At 39.8% G+C, this 23,852-nt stretch overlaps 2 protein-coding genes across 3 annotated transcripts; one reads left to right on the forward strand and one right to left on the reverse strand.

Moving 5' to 3' along the window:
- The first annotated feature begins 3,016 nt into the window (after positions 1-3,016).
- LOC113143457 (rho GTPase-activating protein 22-like) lies at positions 3,017-11,199 on the forward strand. The gene is made up of 9 exons (XM_026329086.1): positions 3,017-3,080; positions 4,429-4,542; positions 4,887-5,094; positions 5,175-5,307; positions 7,485-7,558; positions 7,974-8,095; positions 8,660-8,894; positions 9,753-10,679; positions 10,965-11,199. Exons 1-9 carry the CDS (start codon positions 3,029-3,031, stop codon positions 11,197-11,199), a joined length of 2,100 nt encoding a protein of 699 aa, XP_026184871.1. The 5' UTR covers positions 3,017-3,028.
- Positions 11,200-13,122: 1,923 nt separating this feature from the next.
- Positions 13,123-23,088, reverse strand: LOC113143415 (putative monooxygenase p33MONOX). 2 transcript variants are annotated; one of them, XM_026329022.2, is made up of 9 exons: positions 22,939-23,088; positions 21,453-21,576; positions 21,310-21,375; positions 19,455-19,630; positions 19,232-19,346; positions 18,625-18,752; positions 17,556-17,656; positions 17,237-17,421; positions 13,123-15,397 (listed from the first exon to the last, which is right to left on the reverse strand). In XM_026329022.2, the coding sequence occupies exons 3-9, from the start codon at positions 21,332-21,334 to the stop codon at positions 15,186-15,188; spliced, it is 942 nt and encodes a 313-aa protein (XP_026184807.1). In that variant the 5' UTR covers positions 21,335-21,375; positions 21,453-21,576; positions 22,939-23,088; the 3' UTR covers positions 13,123-15,185. The 2 variants fall into 2 exon arrangements, with proteins under 2 accessions (XP_026184807.1, XP_026184806.1); XM_026329021.2 differs by having other exon boundaries at positions 13,123-15,400.
- Between the last annotated feature and the right edge of the window lie 764 nt (positions 23,089-23,852).

Genomic DNA, 23,852 nt, shown 5'->3' on the forward strand with positions numbered 1-23,852 from the left:
TATTTCACCTGTATTACCATGTACAGTATTATTGGCTATACAAGTGAATCAGTCTATACTAATGTGACTAATCCCTTTGTATCTCTGTGATGCACACTTGTTGTGTGTGACCACGGGGGGGTGCTGCTGTTGGACTTTGTATTGTGTCATGTTGGAAGTGGTGAGGTCAATTTTTCCTGACTAAGAGAGGCTGACTGCTCCTGGTTAGCAATATTTTCATGCACGTGATTTATTACAGACATGCAGTCAAAGTGAAGCAAAGAGAAGGTGACAAATTTCATTCGGCGTAACGCACACACCCACACACACATACACACACAAACACACACACCACTTTGCAATAAAGAGCATGCCATCCAGTGCCAGTTGTATTGACGAAACAGATGTGAAAGCTCTCAGCTGTGATTAGAATTCAGTCAATCAGACACACAAACAGACAACTCTACAGGGCAGCATTACTATCGTTGGGTTCTGAGTCTATTGCACTTAAAATTACCTCTTTTTTAAGAGACTTAAGACTTCTGCATATTGTGCAAATATTTTAAGACTTGCCAAACCTCTGTGGGATGAAGTCAAGGTTGATTGAGTTAAAGTGTTTGATTGTGACACCAAAGACCAACATTGTACCTTGCCTCTTGTTTACATTGATTTCTACTAGACTGACGAGTACAAACCAGGCCTTATTGCCCAACACCAGAGTTGGATCTTACAAATGCTTTTTGAAAATCATGTTACTAATTTGGACCTGTCCAGGGTGTACGCCTGCCTTTCACCCAAAGATCCCTGTGACCCTAAATAGGAATAAGCGGGTATAGATAATGGATGGATGGATGTTACAAATTTGACTGGAAAAAAGAGTGGAGACTGTTACCATGGTTTTGGGACAACACGTTCATTGGTGATATAGTATATGTGTGGTGATGTTTTACACTGTAGGCAGGTCAACTGATAATATTTGATTGTTTGTATTGATTTTGAACAAAGCTTAGGTAATATACTGTATACTGTATTGTACTTAAGGCCAATGGGGCTTATTGAATTGGACTGTATTAGGAGAGAGAGAGGCTACTCATACTTTAATTGAGTTCAAAAGTTGACTGGGCCAACCAGCCTCTCTCACTTTTATGTCCACTTGAATCATGGTAACACTGTATGTGTATGTGTGTGAGTGTGTATGTGTGTGTTCTGCAGCAGACCATACTTCAGCAGCAGCAGAATTTGAGCCAGATCATCTCTCTCTCTCTCTCTCTCACCATCAGCTGTGATTACTTTGGTAAAACAGCGGTGCGTCGCAGAGAACCAATTTTCCTAATGCACAGCCTTCACGCACACACATACAGCATGGTTATTGATGAGGTAAATGGGGAGGGGGGCAAGAAAGGGGCACACACATTGCTGGGAAATGGAAAGAGCGAGAGAGAGAGAGAGATGGTGAGGATAGAGGGAATGAGAGAGAAGGAGGATCTAGACGGGGACAAAGAGGGACAACGGGAGAGACAGAAAGGAAAAGGGATGTGGTGAAGGAAGAAAGGAAGAAGCGGGACAAGGATGGCAAAGACATGGACATATTGTATAGACTGTGTTCTGGAAATCGAGTAGGATGTCCAGTTAAAGAGCTAATGAAGCAAAGGACATAGAGAGGGACACAAGGAGGGAGAAAGGATGCAGGAGGAAAAATTGAAATCGTCACTTTCCTTATGGACAATGGAACGGTTTGATTTGCTGGCCGGTGGAAGAAAAAAATGAAAAAAAAAAATGAGTAAAATACCCCTTACAGGATGGTTTTACTTTTTGCCTGCGGCTAAGAAGAAGTAGGGTATATAAAAAAAGAAATATAATTGAAGAGACAGGTGGAATAATGCTGATCCAAGAAATACATCAAAGAGGAAGCGAAGTCAGACATGTCACTCTTGGGTCTTTAGCCAACTGGAGCCAATTTTAAGTTCATGCATGTGAACAAAATCTGTCCTCGTTAAAGCATCAACAGAACAAATGAAGACAGTGTCTGGGGGTTGTGGATATAAGTGAACACAGACTAAATTATTTGCAATCCTTTCTGAGACTGGAAATACCCTGCGCTGCAAAATGATGGCTTTGCCAATGAAATGAATCGCCTGAGATCTCTATAATATTGAACAGGAACAGCTCCTAAAGGTTAATCCATGAAGCATCTCACCTCAAGGTTTATATTATCAAACAGGAACTTCTTTTTGCAGTGTATTTACATGCGGGACTTCTTTGGAAGACTTTACGTGACCCAGGGACGTCTCATTAGGAACCATTGAAAGTGGGCTCTCGTATCCAAAGATCAGGTTAAAATCCTTCACATCATCCACAAAAAAAAAAAAATCTCTCTTTAAGACATCTGTCAAGGAGGAGCCTCTTTTTGATGATAGGAAATTAAGACTCTATATCGACCTAGACCAACTTGAAGCATGGTTAAATCTACACATTGTAGAATGAATTGTTAAATTGTCCACCAGGAATGTATTTTGAGGGAAAGTGTTCACCTCAAACTATGCGAGCTTGAGGTTTAAGTACCCATCTGAGCCTTTCTAATTTTGTAAAGATCTTCACCCTCTACAATCAAGGCCACTTCTTGGAATCACTTATTACATCACTATAACCACCAGAACACCTGTTTTAAACTGTTTAAAGACAATATTTACCTCAAATGTAAGGTCATATTACCCCTAAGGACCTCTCAGAAGATTTCTTCCACCAAAAAATCCTATAGTCACCTAAATTTATATCATATAAATCCAGGAATGATCATACATCTAGCAGGATGTTAAAATCCAAGAACCCTAACCCATGTTCTAAGTCCTGTTAGTTAAAACTAATGCTGTGGATGGTGATAGGGATTTGAAAAGAAAGTAAAAGAAAAAAACAACAGATAATGCAATTTTTGTGTGTCACTGCTGTCTCACCTTCTAAATATTCACACCTTTGCAAAAAATTTTTCACATTATTGTTTATAATTTACAATAAACTGTGAACAAAGCAACTGGAGCAGGAGCACTGCAGCATGGGACTCAGCTGCTTCAAGTCCTGGAAACATGACAGTGCAGGCCACAAAGGTGAGACACACACACACACACACACACACGCACACACACACACACACACACACCATGAATATAGTATATGTAAAGATTATATTTGATATTAATAGCTTGTGTTGCCGAGTGGCCTCTGTTAAATGCTGACTCAGGGTCTTTAGTCTTCTATCTGAGCGGATGCTGTATGTGTATGTGTATGTGTGTGCTTTATACATTTGTCTGTGTGCGTTGGATGTGACTTTGACGAGGACAGACAGTGGAGCATGATGGGACATAGAGAGGAAAAAGTGCTAATGAGTCTGCGCACCATAAGGAGGTGAAGATAGAGAGATGGGGTGGAGGACAAAGTACAAGTGCCAATACCAGAATATAAAAATGAAAAATTACAAGTAAAAGTAAAGTACAGTATAGTGTTAAAGTCAAAGTATGTGTTCTGCTGTAAAATGTAAACATTTATTTTACGTTATTTAATTCTGATGTATCAGTGGGGGAGCAGTATGTATTCTGTCATTTGTCTGTTTTTTTTTTGTGGTGAAATGTTGGACCAGTTTACATCTGTGATCAGAGAAAACTATTTCATTTGTTGCTTGAATAAATGGCTCTTATACTCTGGTGTAAATGATGAAGTCAAAACAGTCCTGATTACTTTTTTGCAAAAAGCCAAAAAATTCTTTGAAGTATACCGAAAAGTATAGTGAAAGACAAATGGAGCTTAAAGAACAGCATCAAATGTAGTGTTAACTGCAGTATTAAAAATGACAAAATAGACATACTCAAGCAATATACAAGTACCTCAACTGAAGAACGGGTACTTGCAGTTTTGATTTGCTTTCCAAACACTGATTATAATAGTACATAATGTTCCTATGTCATTTAGTCACAGTGGGAGGTTTGTAATAATATATATGACACAGACCTCAAAATAAAAATACAGCAATTACTAAAACATCAATTTATATTTTCTAGTAAACATGTGAACTATAACCCAAAAAACTGGCACTTGAACTTGTGTGTCTATATGTATATGCATTACTGCATGTATATATGTTTATAGATTATTATCACAAACTAATACACATGACAGATCTGAACCTCAGTTGTGATTGAATTGCATTGTGGGAAAAGTATTTGCTATTGAATAAAAATGATACAGTGCAATACTAGTGAGAAATTTGTGGAGTGGTCTTTTAACGTCAATGTGAAAAACTACTTAAAGTCTGTAAAAATTAAAGACTGTACAATTACAATAGGTGTAATCAGACTGTCTGAAATCCATTTGAAGTATACTACAGCTACTACAGTAGCACACAATAACACTTGACCTTGGATAATCCTCCTAAAACCAGGCATGTTTGTGTGTGTGCAGGTAACAGAGACGTGTTGGCCAGCCCAGGCTCGTATTTCTTCCTTTCTAACAGTGCAGGTCAGGGTGACGAATGGCTGAAGAGCCTAAACAAGGGAATGTGGATCCCTTTTACAGGTACACACATATAAAATACACACCTTTTCTGGGTTTTCCCTAAAAGTGTTTTAATGTTATTCTGTGCCTGCTGTGTAAGAACAGCTGATGTTAGTCCTGTGTCTTTCTGCTTGTTTTGGAGTTCTTGTGCCCTCTAGTGACAAAAAAAACAAACAAAAAAAAAACAACTATATCATTACCACAATCAGATTTTCTGATAACTATAAATATTACACAGACAGCAGTAGAGATACATGTTTGACCCATTTGTGGGATCTTTTTATAGTCAAAGGTTTTCAAAGGCCTTACCTGACAAGACCAGCAGTTTTGATTCTGGTGGACAATAAAATGTTCTTCCTTTGCAGGGGTCTTTGGTCAGCGTCTGGAGGAGACGGTGCTGTATGAGAGACGTTATGGCATGCGTTTGGTTCCTCTGGTGGTGGAGCAGTGTGTCACTTTCATTCGGGAGCATGGCTTGCATGAAGTGGGCTTGTTTCGCCAGCCAGGTCAGGCCAGCCTTGTCAGAGAGCTGCAGGAAGCTTTTGATGCAGGAGAGAGACCATCCTTCGACAGGTACAATCTCTCTATTTTTTTACTTGTACTTTTTTTCTGATCATGTGTTCAACACAGGCCGCTGTGTGTTTTCCCGGCAGTAGCACAGATGTCCACACAGTGGCATCACTGCTGAAGCTCTACCTCAGACAGTTGCCGGAGCCTCTGGTTCCTTACTGTTGCTACCAGGACTTCCTGCTGTGTGGACAGAAGCTGAAGATTGACCGCACATTGGTAACTGCAGCTCTCTACACCGAGATGTCAAACAGATTAGTTAAAGACACATCCTCAAAGTGTGTGCTGACCTCTAGTGGTTTCACGTCTCACCTTGCTGCAGTGATGCACAAGGCCCTTTCAGCAACATGTGGCAGTAAAACATTCTGTCCAGCCTGGCATGAAGTTTCTCTATAGGTATACACAGTTACTTTTATTTCTGTATTACTTTCAGACACCTTTGACTGGTTCCTTACTACATTAGTCGCCATGTTACATGTTGATCAGTGCAACAGCATGCATCTGTCACCACATACAGTGGGTATGGAAAGTATTCAGACCCCTTTAAATTTTTCACTCTTTGTGTCATTGCAGCCATTTGCCAAAATCAAAAAAGTTCATTTTATTTCTCATTAATGTACACTCAGCACCCCATCTTGACAGAAAAAAACAGAAATGTAGAAATTTTTGCAAATTTATTAAAAAAGAAAAACTGAAATATCACATGGTCATAAGTATTCAGACCCTTTGCAGTGACACTCATATTTAACTCACATGCTGTCCATTTCTTCTGATCCTCCTTGAGATGGTTCTGCTCCTTCATTGGAGTCCAGCTGTGTTTAATTAAACTGATTGGACTTGATTAGGAAAGGCACACACCTGTCTATATAAGACCTTACAGCTCACAGTGCATGTCAGAGCAAATGAGAATCACGAGGTCGAAGGAAAACTGCCCAAGGAGCTCAGAGACAGAATTGTGGCAAGGCACAGATCTGGCCAAGGTTACAAAAGAATTTCTGCAGCACTCAAGGTTCCTAAGAGCTCAGTGGCCTCCATAATCCTCAAATGGAAAAAGTTTGGGACGACCAGAACTCTTCCTAGACCTGGCCGTCCAGCCAAACTGAGCAATCGTGGGAGAAGAGCCTTGGTGAGAGGTAAAGAAGAACCCAAAGATCACTGTGGCTGAGCTCCAGAGATGCAGTAGGGAGATGGGAGAAAGTTCCACAGAGTCAACTATCACTGCAGCCCTCCACCAGTCGGGGCTTTATGGCAGAGTGGCCCTACGGAAGCCTCTCCTCAGTGCAAGACACATGAAAGCCTGCATAGAGTTTTCCAAAAAACACATGAAGGACTCCCAGACTATGAGAAATAAGATTCTCTGGTCTGATGAGACCAAGATTGAACTTTTTGGCGTTAATTCTAAGCGGTATGTGTGGAGAAAACCAGGCACTGCTCATCACCTGCCCAATACAATCCCTACAGTGAAACATGGTGGTGGGAGCATCATGTTGTGGGGGTGTTTTTCAGCTGCAGGGACAGGACGACTGGTTGCAATTGAAGGAAAGATGAATGCGGCCAAGTACAGAGATATCCTGGAAGAAAACCTCTTCCAGAGTGCTCAGGACCTCAGACTGGGCCGAAGGTTCACCTTTCAACAGGACAATGACCCTAAGCACACAGCTAAAATAACAAAGGAGTGGCTTCGGAACAACTCTGTGACCGTTCTTGACTGGCCCAGCCAGAGCCCTGACCTAAACCCAATTGAGCATCTCTGGAGAGACCTGAAAATGGCTGTCCACCAACTTTCACCATCCAACCTGACAGAACTGGAGAGGATCTGCAAGGAAGAATGGCAGAGGATACCCAAATCCAGGTGTGAGACACTTGTTGCATCATTCCCAAGAAGACTCATGGCTGTACTAGCTCAAAAGGGTGCTTCTACTCAATACTAAGCACAGGGTCTGAATACTTATGACCATGTGATATTTCAGTTTTTCTTTTTTAATAAATTTGCAAAAATTTCTACATTTCTGTTTTTTTCTGTCAAGATGGGGTGCTGAGTGTACATTAATGAAAAATAAAATCAACTTTTTTGATTTTGGCAAATGGCTGCAATGACACAAGGAGTGAAAAATTTAAAGGGGTCTGAATACTTTCTGTACCCACTGTATACCCATGTGTACACACGAGGAAATTTCTAGTGGGCAGACAGTAGAGTAGCTACATTATCATGACAAAACTTTTTAAATTCCAATATATCTTAACTTTAAACTCTTAACATTTAACATGTTGGCACCAATACTGACAGAAAAACATATTCCTCCTTCTTTCTTACCTTGCATCTTTGCTGTTTTAATTTTCTTATCTCCTTCCTGACTCCCATCCTCCTATTTTTTCTCCCATCATTCTCCCTTTAGGGCTTAAGGGAGTTGAGGAATCTTCTTCATGAGCTGCCATTTGCAAACTTCAACCTACTCAACTTTATCTGCCAGTAAGATACCTCCGTATTTAGACTGTTTTGAATGGTTAACAAACAAACAAAAAAAAAACTTTACATTGTTTGTGGTTTAACTGAATAAATGTTCCTGTAGATGGAACAGAGTTGGTACCATTTGCTTATGGGAATGCACACAGTATGTTAAGTAACTTCACCATCCAAATGAATAGCAAAAAGGTATAGGAAATCAGAAATGGGGTATTTTAAACACCATCCTGACAGATGGTGTTTAAAGCTGCATCCGACACCATATAATAACCCAGCATCACTTTATGTGCTGCAGAATTCATCTCAGAAATAGGATTTCTAATCTTCAGCTGTAGTGAACTCAATGAGGCTTTTCAGCGTTAAGAAGTAATAATAGTAATTATCAAAAAAGACTTAAGTGTGTATGTGTGCGTCCGTCCAGGTTTCTAAATGAGGTCCAGAGTTACTCTGGCAGTAACAAGATGAGTGACCAGAACTTGGCCACTGTGTTTGGACCTAACATTCTCCGAGCCAAAGCTGAAGACCCGCAAAGCATCATGGGAGGTAAACAATCATTGTTTCAGAATTGTGTATTGTTAAAAACACTGATATTGCATCTGGGACTCATTTAAAAACAGATTTTGCAGCTGGTTCTTCTATGCAACAATACACCAGCAGAATATTTAGGAAGCTTTTGCTGTCATATAAAAATATCTCCATACAGAGGCTTTTTATTTATTTATTTATTTCTTGTCAGTTGTTTTCCACAGTAAAACTGCGTCGTCATTACAGTCAATTTTAATCAGTGAATCCAAGATGCCTGTAGCCTCTACACTTCATGCAGTCTGCAAATGTTTTAAAGACAACTTTCACATCTACAGACAGTAGTTCAAAGGGTGTTAGCTCCTCCGTGTACCACATTTGTCATGGTGTTTGCCACTTTACCCGCCTACCTCAGCTCCACCCTGGCTTTCTTACTCTGATCAAGTCTATATATTCTAGTTCCACCAAAACCTACCCTCAGAAACCCATTTAAGGCTCAGATCTCTGTGCAAATGTTTTTCTGGTGCAGGAAAAACCTTTACGTGTTCTTTGAATAATATCTTAATCCTTCGATCCATGTTCTAGGTGCCGCTTTGGTCCATGTGCTGATGTTGGAGCTGATCAGAGAGCATGAATCTCTGTTTGCCAAAGTCCCCCCACCCATGTCCACCCGTGCCCCTGCAGGCTCTCATGCTTCACCAAGTGCTCTGAGGCAGCCTCATCTCCACCCATTGCCCTGCCTTCGCCAGTTGTCTCTGCCTCTCATTGCAGAGGGCTCCAGAGACCCTGGACAGATGGTCACAGACGCACAGAACCCCAGGTACAACACTCCTGCTCCAGCAACACCTCACTGTCAATAAAATGTCACAGCAGCATAGTGCTGGCATCATTCACACAGAGGAAACAAGACAACACCATTCACACTGGGTGAATCCCAATTCCAATATGTGTCTCCATGTTTCCTTCATTTGCATCTTTTCCATCCATCTGACTCTCACCCACATACCCACAAGGAAGAGATGCAAGAAGAAACCGCAAGGAGAGATGACTTGAAGAAGTCATCTTAAGAGATCTGAGATGTCCTGATCGTTAATGTGAAGCATCCAATCACAAACTGATACCTGATAAAGGGGCAAATCAATCTGTAACTCTAATTTGTCCTTTAATCCAGTCTGTCCTCTTTCTTTCATCCAGTCGTGGGCAAACATCACTCATTTACACAAATCCAGATGCTGTCAGTGGCGTGAAGTGGGATGACTCCCCAGTCTGTCCCAGACCTGCCTAACCAGCAACCTTTTCTTATGTTCATCCCTGTGACATCTGTCTAATACCACCTAACACCATTAAACCTTTTACCACATGTGGTCTGGTGTTTGCATGACGTAAAAACCTGAGTAAATTAAGTTATTTACCCTTATTAGTCCCACAATGGGGAAATTGCATTACCCACCTAAAGTGCACAGTGGGCAGCCATTGCTGCAGCACCCAGGGAGCATTTGGGGGTTTAGTGCCTTGCTCAAGGGTCTCACCTCAGTTGTGATATTGAATGTATTTCTACCAGTCCTGAGACTCAAACCCACAACTTTCAGGTTACAAATCCAACTCTCTATCCATTAGGCCATGACTGCCCAAGGAGATTATCTTAAAAATATAACGTCTCTTTCCTTGCCTCCTGTAGCTGTAACTACTCTGCTGCTGCCAAATCAGACGTGTCCACTGGCCAAAAGAGACTTCTTGGCCATCGCTACACCTCCTCCCACCCAGAGAACTGCTTCTACCCCCTGCCCTCCTCCAGTCAGCCCCTTCAACACCACTCTGATCAACACAACATAGATTATTGCCAGCACCAAGCTGGCCAAGGACCATCTTCTGTAAATGTTCAAGCCTCTACAACTAGCCTCCACCCACTGCCAGACAACTCCAAACCCAGACTGATGCTCCTGGGCTGGACAAAGGCCTGGCCAGGCCCTGACGAGGCTGTTGCAGGTTTCTGGAGCTCTGGGAGTGCAGAGAAAGAAGGTGCAGTCAGTGGGGGCAGCAGTGACGCTCAGGAAGACAGCACGCCTTCTGCCTATGACAATCTAGACAGAGTGTCTTTACATCAGAGGATAGACAGTGTAACTGGTGAACATTTTGAGACCAACAGTCTAGGAGAGCATATTGAAAACTGTGAAGAAGAGGCAGAGCTAGAGGAAGCAGGACAGAAAAGGAACTCCTTTTCCTGGTCGTCCTGTGAGGTTCTGCCATTGGACGACAGTGAATCTGGGGAAGCTGGTAGTCTTGACATGTCACCAAAGGGACCAACAAGTCAGGAAGCAGGAGAGGAAAACACTGATGAGGATCCCGAAGACAAGAACTATGACGATGATGATGATGGAAATGACAATGCAGACGATGATGACGTTCACCACCCCAACTCTCCAGCCTCGTGCTCTGTACTCAGTGACAGTCCTCTCAGTACGGGCAGCTCAGAAGTCTTTCTTCCCCCTGGTTCTCCAGACCAGGCTCAGCCTCAGTCACGACCCAGGGACCCTCAGTCACTTGTGGCCGAACTGCGACAGCAGATGTCCAGGCAGAAATCTGACTACCAAGCCAGAATACAGAGGTGAGACACCAGCACAAGAAGGAAGATAGCATCGGCTTGTCCTCATCACGACTCTTATGCTGTAAACATACTATACTTCCACACAGACCTTTTAGTTTAGTATTATAATGCAGGTGTAACTGCAGATTTATTAGATAACATATAGTATAGGGCAGCATATATGGCAGCATGTTAATGGGGAGAGAGAAAAAACCTAAAACAGTTATAAAAAAAATAAAAAAAAATCAGTGCTAAACATATAGCTAGTGTATGACCATAGCTGTTTGGTATATGTGTTTGCTGCAGGTTGGAGCGCTGTAATGATGTCCTTGAGCAGCAGGTTGCAGTATTGAGGGTCAGTCTGGAGCAACAGAAGCGCAGCCAAAGTGTCGCAGAAATCAAGATCCGTAACATGGAACGAGCCAAAGCTGACGCCGACCGTCGAAACACCACTCTGCAAAGAGAGATGGAGCTGTTCTTCCAGATGTATGGCGAGATCAGAAAAAGAGGAGCTAAAGGAAGAGGAGGAGGGAGTCTGTAAAGATGGAGGAATGTTAAACAGAGCTTGATGAAAAGGATGGGTGGAAAAATATGTCAAAAGTGGATGGGATGAAGATGATCCAAATGCTCTAAGATGAACCTGAGGCCAGACAATGAAGAAATCAAACCCTGAAGAAAAACAGAAAATAGAATAGCTATCAGAAGACAATCTAAAGAAATCAGTCTGTTGCATCATTTCAACCAGTTAGCCTCAGGCTGAGTTGGTTCACTGTTTCCAGAAGATGGCAAGAAAGTTTGAATTTGAGCAGCAGATTTGAATGTTGGCTCCTTTGCCAGTGGAGTCAGTGTCTGGACTTTCTCATGTTGGATTACTTTCCTGGAACCACTGATGGACATGTGTCTTTCTGCTTTATGCAAACCTGTCACTAAACTTTGTAGGTGATGTATAGTTCAACATAAACACAGGTCTTTTTTTTGAAAAACCAACCCAGATCCAGATGAGTACTGTAAATTAAACCTAGTATATACTACAAAGACTTTTCAAGATGTCACAAACCTTTTATCAAATTAAAACCAGGGTTCTCAACCTACACAATCTCAGATAAGATATGCCTACAAACATGCAGCAGCGGGAGAGAAGTGCAACTAGCAGTTGATCGATTGTGTCCACATAAGATAAATTTAAAACCGTGGAACAAGCAAATCATATCTGGTCTGCACTAGGTTTTAGAGAACTTAAATAGTGTCTTCCATAGGTGTGAGAGAAGAAAAGGGTTTTGAATGTCTACCATCTAATGCAAAGAACAATCCTTCAAGTTAGTTCAAAATTTCTCAACCTGACATGTCACCAGTGTCGTAGCAGACCCTGCAAAGTCTACAAGTCTTTACAAGTCATTTCATTTCAAAATATAGCAAACTCTCATTTTCTCTAAGTGAACATGCATGTATCCAGCAGTGCTGGTTTAACATAAGATAACAAATTAGCTTTAACTGGTAACGACTGAGGTCTGCTGGTTTACTCAGGACACAACAAGGACACAAATACAACCTGACCAATTTCACTTTTGTTTGTTCTCCAAATTCTCAAAATGTGGCTGTTGGACAGGACCGACAGAGCCACTTCCTATTGTGGAAACAGCTGCACGTAAACACGTTTGTTTAACATATACAATTATTTTGTCCTTTATTCCTAATTGCCTGTTATAATAAATCGATGTAAGATGGGAACCATTGTTACTGTGTTGTGAACTAAAGCTTTCTTGAGAGTGAAATACAGTGGCTTCAGATAGTTTGTGAACCGCCTCCTTTTTGTACAATTTTTAAAAATCAAAAAAATGAAATCTTTCCTTTACAGAAGTATTCCTACCCTCTGCTGTGGAGCTCCAAGCTGTGGGCAGGTGCATCCTGTTTACTTTAATTAACCTCAATGTGTTTTAAAACTTCCATAGTGTTAAATGGAGGCAGATGATTCGCTGTGGCGACTCCTGAAGGGAGCAGCCGAAAGGAAAAGAAGAGTGTTATAAAACTTCACTTGAGCTCACCTGTGGCCAATTGTATTGATTGGCGATACCTTGGAAATGCACGCACCTGTGTATATAAAGTTGCACAATTTGAACTGCATATCAGGCTTTTACAAAGTTATGAATTAAAGGTCTGAATGCTTAGGAAAATTAGAAATTTCACTTGGTTTTAAATTTGCCAAATTTTCTAAAAACACATCTTCACTTTGTCATTATAGGTTATTGATGAGCAAAACTGCATTTTTATCAATTTAAAATACACAATGTACTCAAGAAGTGAAGGGGTCTGACTACTTTCTGAATTCACTGTGACAGAATATTTATGACAATAAAGTTAACTCAAACTCTGTGGAATCTGTTGCAAAAACACCTTTTTCATACTAGAAAAAAGCCAACACTGACTTGTGTTTTTGATGAGAATGTAACATTTATTTTAAATTTTCAAACTGTACTGGCAAATGAAAAAACATACAGAGACTGTAGAAATCAAGGAAAACATGTCTTAATCATCAGTTACAAAACCTATGAAACAGAAAGGTACAGTAATACAGTCAGTCTATACTACAGAGTCACACTCACAAAGGAGATTCAAACATGCTTCAGTCAGGGACAGATTTAAAGGGAACACCATCGCACTTTAAACATAACACGAATAAACTGAGCAGAACAGTCGTATTCACTTCATATGTACAGATACTAAGATCAGAGTGTGTTTTTGTGCGTCCAGATTACAGAGAACAACATCAACTAACACCACAACAAGTGGGAAATGGCATGGACATTGAATTGTTACTCCATATAAACAGAAACTAATCCATTCCTAGTTCAAATGAATTGTTTTCCCAGCAAATACACAGTTTCCACTTGATAATTAAAGTGCACATTCAGATACATTTCATTTAACAGTTGAATTGCAGTCCTGCTATAGGCTTTACAAAGCTTTCTTGCAGAAACCTTGTACAAAAATGATGTTTATTAGCAACAGGATACCACTGTAGAAATATGAGACAAACCACTCAAAACCTGCTAGTTTCCTGTTATTGTAACAAAAATAAACAACTGAAAATTCAGATACCACAAACTGGAATCTCAGTTCAAAGCTGTGTCTCTCTTTCTGAGTGATACAAGGTTTCTGCAGGATGTGACCTGGATGTGCACAGCATCTCTCATAAGTCAATATGTACACAATCTGAGCACCAAAACCCATCTTAAAGAGGAATCCTTCATACTGACCGGGCACTTCTTTTTTCTGATCCCGAAGAAACAATATCTGTTGCTACAGGAGCACATAAAAAAAAAAAAAAATCTTGATATATACATTAAGATATTTTTGGGTCTAACGCAAAACAAATAAGTGGAATGTTTCGGTGAACAAGAGCCTGCCCAAGTTCAGAAGACTGTTTTTGTTGGTTTGATTTGATGAATGGGTTGGACTCATTCTTCCCACCCTGTTTAGTGAAATTCCCCTTTAAAAGACAAACCTAAATCTAAAGACTATGAGCACTGAACCAGAGGTTATTTGATTGCACTAGTTTGCATCCTGAAGGTCAGTGTGACATGGGAGAGTCTGGTTGGTTAATCGAGCTAGTGGGGATAAAGTGCATTTACAGGGGATGGTTTTAAACCAGGATCACCATCATATTCACTTTCAACTTGCCAAAGAAACAAAACAAAAGAGTATCCCTCCATAATCATCTGATCTCAGTGGTTGACTCCTGCTGCATTTGTTGCTGCAGTCAATGTTGAGGCCAGAATGCTGCTGCTGGATAGTTAATTAGTTTAGTCAGTTAGTTTTTTGTTTTAGAATTGGAGTTTACAGCCATGCATGCAGGAAATGCCTCCAAAGAGTGTAGATGGGGTGTTGTGTATTGTTTTTTTAATTTTTTCTGTGGCAAAGATGGTTGTCGTTGTACAGTTGATGTTGTACAGTGGTTGTGTGAATGATGGATCTGCTGTTAAAGGTCCCATTAAATGGTTCTGAGGTTGTATGGTTGAGTTTTGACAGTTTTTACATGAAAAAAGACTATAAAATAAAAGGTGATAAATAGCTGCTCACCACCACTTACTGGGGCAGAGATAGCTTGGAAGCAGGATACACTTGAGCTTCATCACTGGAGAGAGTGGACAATGGCTGATCTATGTTATTACAAACTGGCACTTGCTGTGATCAATGTCACTATTGCTGCAAAAGTATAATTCCCGTTTAATACAACTTGGGCTTTGCCCTTTAAAGTAATTTAAGGTCTGGGAACATGCTGACATTGGTACAACAGACAGGTTGTCAACTGTTTGACCCAAGTTGTTATAAAACTAATTTATCAATAAGGGCAGCCATTCTAATATTTAACAAATGCTAACATTTAAAAGCAACTGAAGGATAAATGATTTGGACCTAAAAATGAACAAAATGCACATTTTAAAACTAACACCAGTATGTGCAGAGATACAAGCTTGCAACATGAAGAGGTTTTCATTTCATGGGACCTTTGACAGGTGTCGTGTCATCTTAGAAGCCAGAGGGCGTCAGGATGTTCATGTCTCTGGGCTTGAGCTTGTGTGGTCGCGCTCCCTGCCGTCGCCCCTCAACTGTGGGAATTTCCATTTTGGGAGGGGCCAGCTTCTGAGTGGCAGGGTTGTCAGCCAGCCGCGTGCCCTGGGACTTCATTACCTCCATGGGAGTTGGCTTCTGAGCACTGCGGTATGCCTGCAGTGCAAAGCCTGCTGGAAATAGAAATAATTCATCATATAAGCATAAAAAAAAAAAAACAAAAATCACAAAAGGCTAAAATAATTACAAAACTAAATCAGTTTACAAGTTATTTACAGACAGACAATAGCATCTTTCCAAATCTCAAAAATCAAAACAGGAAATGTTTCATAAATAACTACCAATACATTTTTGTTTGTGTCTGGTTTAACAAAGCGGCCAATGGAGACCTATAAAATGCCATTTCACTCATGGATTACTGGATAGTGGTAGACAAAAGCTTAATATTCTAACATCTTAACATCAGGTGTGCAGGGTGACACAGTCACTGCTTTATCACCATGTTTTTGACCATGAATCAGGAACATGGTGAATGGGAGTGAAATTTGAGTGCGTGGTTGTGTGTTCTGTCCAGTGTATTGTGATTACAAAAAGCAGAAACAGTAATGACACATTAAGGGTACAATGACGTCATAAGATAACTAACACTACTCTAATCAGTCCAAGGTTCACAGATCTCTTAGAAGTGCTGTTAAATTTAAACTGAAATTATTAATGTTAGACTAATTTTTTTGTCCATAGGTAACACATACACACACAGTAACATTCACACACACTAATAAATATTTTTTTATTTCATTTGATTTTAGTGTATTCTGAATGGCTGTTTATTGATGCATCCTTGTCTTAATTTCCTGTTATTGTTCAACAATGCCCATATGTGAAATTTTTATTTAATTGATTAAAATTATTGTGTAGTGAAAGGCGCTTTAACATCTTCTTTTATAGGGTAAAACAATGAGGCCATTTCAAATGAATTCACACAGTGACAATATTCACAGTGCTGTGGCAATACTCTGAACACAAGGCAAAAAAACCTGTAAATTTGGATGTGAACTTTAGTGACATATATATATATATATATATATATATATATATATAAATATATATATACAAATTAGTTTTAGGTTTTGAAATAAGGCATTCCTGCTAATAATCAACAATTTGCCAAACAGGTTGTCTGGCTTCAAGTGAACAGAACGACAACAGAAGTTGGTCTGTCACTTCACTATAGCAGGTTCTGTTATAAATGTCAACATCTTTCCAATTGGAAAATTTGCAAACCTTCTTTCCCAGGTGAAAGATGAGCAATTCCTAAGTGTAACAGAAGTTCAATAGGAAGTTAAAAACTGCTTGTTTCGTTACTGCAAGCTAAGAAAAGTCACTCTTTCATTCTCAAAATAAAATCCACACAAGCATCTACCTCTTTTCTTAAATTACCTACCTAAAGTCATCATGGAAAAAAAGATTTTGATAGTTTCCAAACAGAGTGAATCATCCGACATGTGATATTCCGCATGTTGCTCCTCAGCAGTCGTCAGTTATTTAACTCTGATGCGACCTTTATATGTACTGGGATGGAGAAACACTCTAAGCCAATAATTGAAAAGACTTGCTGGACTGTCAGTTGTAAATATTGGTCAGTGTTTACTGCTAGTCTGAAGGTCAGTCAGTTGCCCATTAACCCAAATCCTGAATGAACTGTTTATATAGGACAATATTCACCTCTCATCAAATTCTGTTTATGCTCGTAAAAACAGGAGGAAATCTTTGTTCACAGGAATTAATTTTTTGATTTTCCTATGTCTTACCTGTGGTTTGTTAAAAAATAAAATAAATGTGATTTTTGCTGACAACCAATAAATAAAATCTACGTACTTCTAATGGAGGATCAGAGTGGCTGGTTAGGAAGAGTGGTCTTTTTCTGTGCTTTGTTTACTCGACACAAACCAAGGTTGACGCACTTTCTGTCAGGAGTTAGTCCTTGACAGTAAATCGACACTGTTTACCTGCTGCTGTAGGGTCTGATCCCAGGTCGGAGGTCGACTTCTGGACAAGGGGGCGAGGCCCAAACATGCTCCACCGTTCAACCGTGTCTCCCAATCCCCCTGCTGCTATGTCTCCTCCTCCTATATCCACACTGCTGTTGGAGGAGCTGATGCTCACCTCTGAACCTGTACTACCAAGCCAGCTCCTACACAAACACACAAACAATGCGTAAACTTGACCATGTAATAGATTTCCAGTGTTTATCACATATTTAGGTCACGGTGGACTAAACCAGATCTACAGCACAGGACACTGAATACTCTGTATGTGGTTGTGTACCTGCGCTGTTTTGGGGAGCTGAGTGGTGTGTTGGATGGGGTGGACTGGGCGGAAGAGTTCTGCCGTTCTTCTCTGGCCTCCATGCTCTGGATCTGCAGTTTCTAAATAGAAACAATAAAATAGGTTTCATTCAGAGGCACACGCTATTTCCTACATGCTCCATGTATGGGGAGGTGGTTTTCCACCATCACTGCCTCAGCACTTGTGATGATATCAGATTGGCAGCCAACCACTAGAAATTAAAAAAAGTATATTAAAGGCCTGCTACATATATGTATTTCATCCACTGAAATGCACTATTTGCATTTATTACATGTTCACGGAACTGTCATAGCTGACTCCAAATTGAAATAACACGTATGAGCTGTGAAATAATGAAATTAAAGTAAAATAAGAATATGTCCTTATGAATAGATCCTTATAGCGTACAAGGGTTAAAAGGTACCAGTGGCCTTCCAGCCTACAGGATACATCATACAGTTTTTTGGTTTCCATAATAAAGGTAGGGGTTTACAGAAACTTGAACCGTTCCCTGAGAACACTGACTTATTGCCCATGTAGACTATAAGATAGTAACCAGGTTTCTATGAAGGGCAGCTGATAAAAGAAGCGATAACTACATGTAGAAATGTCTTGCAAATGTAAATGTAACCTGGTCTGCTGAGCCAAAAAAATAAAAAAGTTGAACCTCATGCAAATTTGACACAATGCAATGTCATGTGACAAAGGGGCTATGCTGGATAATCAAATATGTGCAAGCCATGTTCCTTGTAGATACTTTGTAAATTGAATGGCGTACTGCCCACCTGGTGCCTGTCGCGCTGAAAGATAAGAACATGATAATTTTCCAAAGCTGCAAACTTCAGTCTCGTACTGTTAGAGACTGCTGCACAGAGTTTTGACTGACATAAGCCTTTACACACAAACCTGGCGCTCCAATCTACACTTCCTGTATCACATTTCATCATCTCACTTGTATCTAAACCCAACAATGCTAATAATAGTTGCCTGCATCTGGATTGTACATGCAGGTTGTGCTGTCGTCTGTGTGTCAAAGTCTGTATCTTACCTGGAGGGATTCGGGAATGCGGTGGTGGTATTTTGTCTCCTCAGCGGTGAGGCCTTTGTGGGGCGTGTAGCCGGTGTCACTAAGCCCTGCCCTCTGCTCAAACTTGTACATACTATCCTGAGTCTGCTCTGAGAGATAGAGGGAGAAAAATCAATATCATAATTGTTTAAAGAGGCAATTGAATTGTGTGAAAGTGAATTTAACTTTAAAAGGTTTAAGAAGGGTGTGGGCATCTGGCGTTTTAGTGATTCCAATGGATGCAGATACTGACAAGTTTTCATGCTGAATAAAAATATGCACAGAATCTTGCTAAGCCACACCAGCAGCAATAACGCATTTTTCAGCTTTTTACATTTCTTGAAATAAATTCCAAAATAAGTAAATATATAATTTCTTCACACAAACTTACAATAGGACATCTATGGATGTTTTTGTCCTATGGTAAAATGTGAAATTATTTAAATTATTTACATTTTATTTTTGCTATGTATTATTTTATCCCTGCTTCTTTAATTTTACATATTCATAACTTCATTGAATTCTGAGCTTTTTTTTTTTAAATCATATAATATGGAGAGCATTATTGTTAACATTAGATACAACTTACTGGTGATGAGAGAATTCATGATGATGGAGGAAGCCTTAGTTTTCACTACACCTGATGACCTAGAGGAGGTAGTGTCTGATACTGCAGATTGACTCACTGCACCACTCTCATCCTCCTGATGGGAAGAAAAACACATCAACATCATCTTCTAGACACTGCATCACACTCGTCCTCTTGATGACAAAACAGGTGAGGACACGAAGGCAGCAGTGTGCGCCCTCACCTCAGCCAGGCGCGTGAACTTCCTTTCCGGTATGACGGGTCGTCTCCACAGGTTGTTGATGCTGATGTCGTGGGGGGGTGTAGACATGGGAGCTTCCAGGTTGTCGTCATAGCTGAAAGCTCGTCGGGTCATCCCGATGGGAAGCTTCAACCCGCCTATACCGGATCCCTCAATGGCTGCAGACAAAAACAACAGCAACTCAACAAAAGCTTTCATTGATGACTAAGCCATGCTTTTGCAATGCGTGACATTTTCCGTAATTTTGAGGCAGTCCGACGTACTGTAAACTATATTCAGTAAAGCACAAAATGTGGATTAATCTGCCTCGCAACCTAGCACCCAAGCCATGCATTATTAATACATGAGTAAAAATTACAGTTTGACAATCACTAAGTCATTTTTTCAAGATATACATCTTCACTAGAAGCATATTATCACTGTTGAGTGTCACAAGCAAAAATAGAAAAGTCAGAAACTGTCCAGAGACAGACACATTGTTGGCTTTAGTCTTTTATTGGGATCTATTGACAATAAACAAAAATGAAATTTTCCCACAACATGTGTCTGTAGTAAATTTATATATGTATTTGTCTTCCAATAGCACTTTATGTAACTGTCATGAGATAGAGCACATTACATTGCAAGTTGTGGTTGTTCACTCATGCACACTAGTTGGCACAGAAATTAACTACCAGACCTACTGGTAAACCTCCCAGAATACCTTTCAACTCATGGTTATTTTGATATGTTGCCCATTTAAAAATCATATCCTACTTTCATGCATGTATGCATATAGAAAAAAAATATTTAATAAACATTACTTTGTGTTTTATTTGAACTTAATATTCTGAATGTGACCAAAAAAGGAAAAACCTAAATTCAAACCAAAGAACTGTTATAAGTGTGGAAGTGGTACGTTTAGATTAGAAAGCAAAACTGCAGTGAAAACATGCATGTGAGTTTATATTGAATTACTGTTGTGAAGTAACTGCTATTGCTGGAAGCTGCAATTTCATGCAGCGTTCTTATAACAATGGGAGATGTTTGTTCTTGTTCATTTCAGGCAGGCTGTAGTTACAGACATAAATAGATTTAGTTAAACAATGTCTGACTCAGTGTGAATCAACACATGACTCATACTATAAAAGTCTGATTGTGTGTGATACCAGTCCACTCAGATTTGTCTGGAGCAAGAGACTAAACAATCTATGTAATATGTGTGAAGCAGCATGTTAGTCAGCATTTTCCGTTTGCCTGCTTCCACTCTCTTTAAGCCAGTCAAAACCAGAAAACTACTTACAACAACCCACAGAAAACATACATAATACATACAACGTATATAAAGGCTAAGCAAAAACAACTTAAACAGAACAATTAGGTGTCAAGTTGACTTCTTGGCTACCAGGTATCTCCAATGTGGTCAAAAAATGTGCGGGCACATCACAGGCATTAATCCGCTGCTGTAACAGTTTCCACTTCTCTGGGAAGGCCTGACAAAATTTGCTGTCATGCAATGAGATGCCTCAGTTAGGTCCAACACAATGGTGGGTGTGGGGGATAAAGCCTGAGTCAGTGTGTCTAATTCATGTCAAGGTGTTAGACAGTGTTAAGGTCAGGGATCTGTGCAGCTCAGTCAAGTTATTTTACACTAAACTGTGAAAGCCATTTCTTTATGGCCCAGGCTTTGAGCACAGTCATATGAAAACAGGAAATGGCCTTCCCACTTGCCATGATGTTGAAGGCACGCTACTGTGTAAAAAACCATTGTATTTTTGTAGCATTAATATTTCCCTCAATTGAAATTTAGGCACCCTTAAAACAAAACATCCTGACTTCAGCTACAAGCACTACTTACCTGGTAAGTCGCCTGAGCCAGACATGGTTTCAGTAAGACAACGAACAAGATCAACCTGGACACGACCTGGAAAAGAAGCAACACAGTGAGCTTTCTGCATTATTACATGGACATACAGAGGTAACTGACACAAAGGTTCCTACCTTCCTGCTGTGTTGCTGTGGGGTGGACTAGGTGGCGTGGTGGCAACAGTTACATTGGTCCGTCTGAAACACGCAAAAGCCTCTGGCAATGCATTTGGTGTGAGCAGTGAGGTCCAGGTAGCAACTAAAAGAGATAGAAGTGATCAAAGGACAACTGTGAGATGATCTCACCTGTTTAACCTGGAAGCAGAACATTGTAACACTAACACTCTATATAGATTTCTCACTGATACTTTCTGGATGTGTTCTGCATCTCTTTACCCACATTTAATGAAAATGCAGTGCTTTTTCAATACGTTTTTTAGGAAATGTTGCTAACTTTTAACAGTTCCACTTAACCACTACTTGGACCAGTTGGAACATTACATTATACATAGATTTTTTAGGTCATTTCCACAAATGCTAAAAGCATATAAATGTAGTGAGGAAGAGACACAAAGACCCAAAGGGAGCTTATCCTCTGTTATAACCAGTTGAAGCCTGTATGATTATTGTAGAGGATGATTGCAGGCCGGCTGCGTTACATAATGCTCCTGCAGCAGGCCACAAGCTTACTTCAAAATAAAAGCTTGCAAACTGACTTGTGAGGGTAACATTAAATTTATTTACAAAAAAATAATGAATACAAGTGTGCTTATAAATTAAAATACCTAAGCACAATTTGAAAAATATTTGCCATTTTTGGAAAATATAGCTGAACATGCAGGAGATGTTTCTGCCTTTTTAAAATCATTATAACAACTGCAAGATACTATCTAACTACTTTCCATAAGAAGAAGACATAAATCATATCTTTTAAAAATGGCTAGTATTTCTGCCAGAGGTATGTAAATTTATGACAGTGTTTTTAAAAACATTATTTTTTGTTGCTTGTTATTGTATAATTTAGCCGGTGACCAAATCTATATAACTAGTACAACTGCATAACAAAGTGAAATCAAATTCTGCCTGCCTTGAACATGATAGCGGCCACAGCCCCGGGCTCGCCAAGCTCCATTCAAAAAATCGTCATTTTAAGATATTTTACAAATAATGTGCATTATGGCTCTCACATTTGCGTGATAGCATTGTAAATTCAATAAATACTAACCTAATAACAGACTGCGAACAATTATTCCTAATCAGTTCGTACAAGTTTTCCATTACTGTGCGTCGGGTATAGCGATAACGTTAACAGATGAGCGACTTTTAACGTTTTTAATAAAACAGCAAATTTGTTGTATTTTAACTAAACCCGAATTGAAGAACGACTACTACACCTTCCAAAAATGTCTGAAGTCTGGTTTAAATAATTACATATGGCAGTGACAGTGTCGGTATCGGTGAATTGTTATTTTCAGTGTAAATTAGTTGCTAGCCTCTGGATGAGTCTTACTGCACCAGATAGCGGAAGCAGCCTGGGCTGAAGGACAAGACCCAAGTAAAAGCTGACGAAAAACGACAACAATAACACATTGTTAGCATATCTTTCCATATTTTCTCTCACCAGAGGTAATGGCGACTTCAGAGCGACAACTGAACAATGGGCGATCCTCCAATATGAACTGGACCGCGGAGAGAAAAGCAGAACCGTTGGTCAGCAGCCATTATTGTGTCAGATAAACAAAAGACTTCTAGACCTACTTCCTCGCGTGAACGGGACATTACGTTGTTCTCGTTGCATATCGCGACAGTAAGATTCAAACACACACTGTCACATTTTTTCCAGCTCTCACTTTTGCATCACATCTTCTTTTTGTATTGTTCACACCTGACACTTTCTTCCACCCCTTTCCAACCTGCTTGCGCACGTCAGTAGGACACCTCTGCAGAGTTTTGTTTTTTTGTTTTGTTTTCCAAAGGATTTTATACGCTGCATCACTGCAAGATTCCCACACTGTGCACTTGTTTCAGTATACACTACTTCATATATAGATTGTTGCACAGAGTTATAGAAGAATTTGCAATATGTATTTATTGATTTTAATCTATTTTCTGTTCTTTTCTTTGAACCTATATGTAGCTTATAAATATTTGGGCTTCTCTTGTGGATGGGACTGGGTCAAAATCCAGGTTTAAAACCTTTACCACTTTATTTTAAATCTGTGTACCTTTCATTCAGTCCAAATCCATTTTAAAATGGGACATCAGATATTTTCCTTTTGAAATTAAAAACAAATAAGGAAAATGACTTTTCCTCTTAATTTACCTGTATGACTGAACAATGTGTCCTGATGAGGAGCATATTGCTAAATAAAGTTAAGTTTAAATTACTATAAACTAGAAAAAATAGGAATTGTTGCAGCATGGGAGGTTTGGTTACTTCATACTTATTGAGAACTTGGGAGCAGTGGGTACACATTTAGATACTTTTAATTCTTAGCAAATACTTTATTAGAATACAAAATAATTTTCCTCCTT

Source organism: Mastacembelus armatus, chromosome 14 (genome assembly GCF_900324485.2).
Source record: "Mastacembelus armatus chromosome 14, fMasArm1.2, whole genome shotgun sequence".
NCBI lineage: Eukaryota > Metazoa > Chordata > Actinopteri > Synbranchiformes > Mastacembelidae > Mastacembelus > Mastacembelus armatus.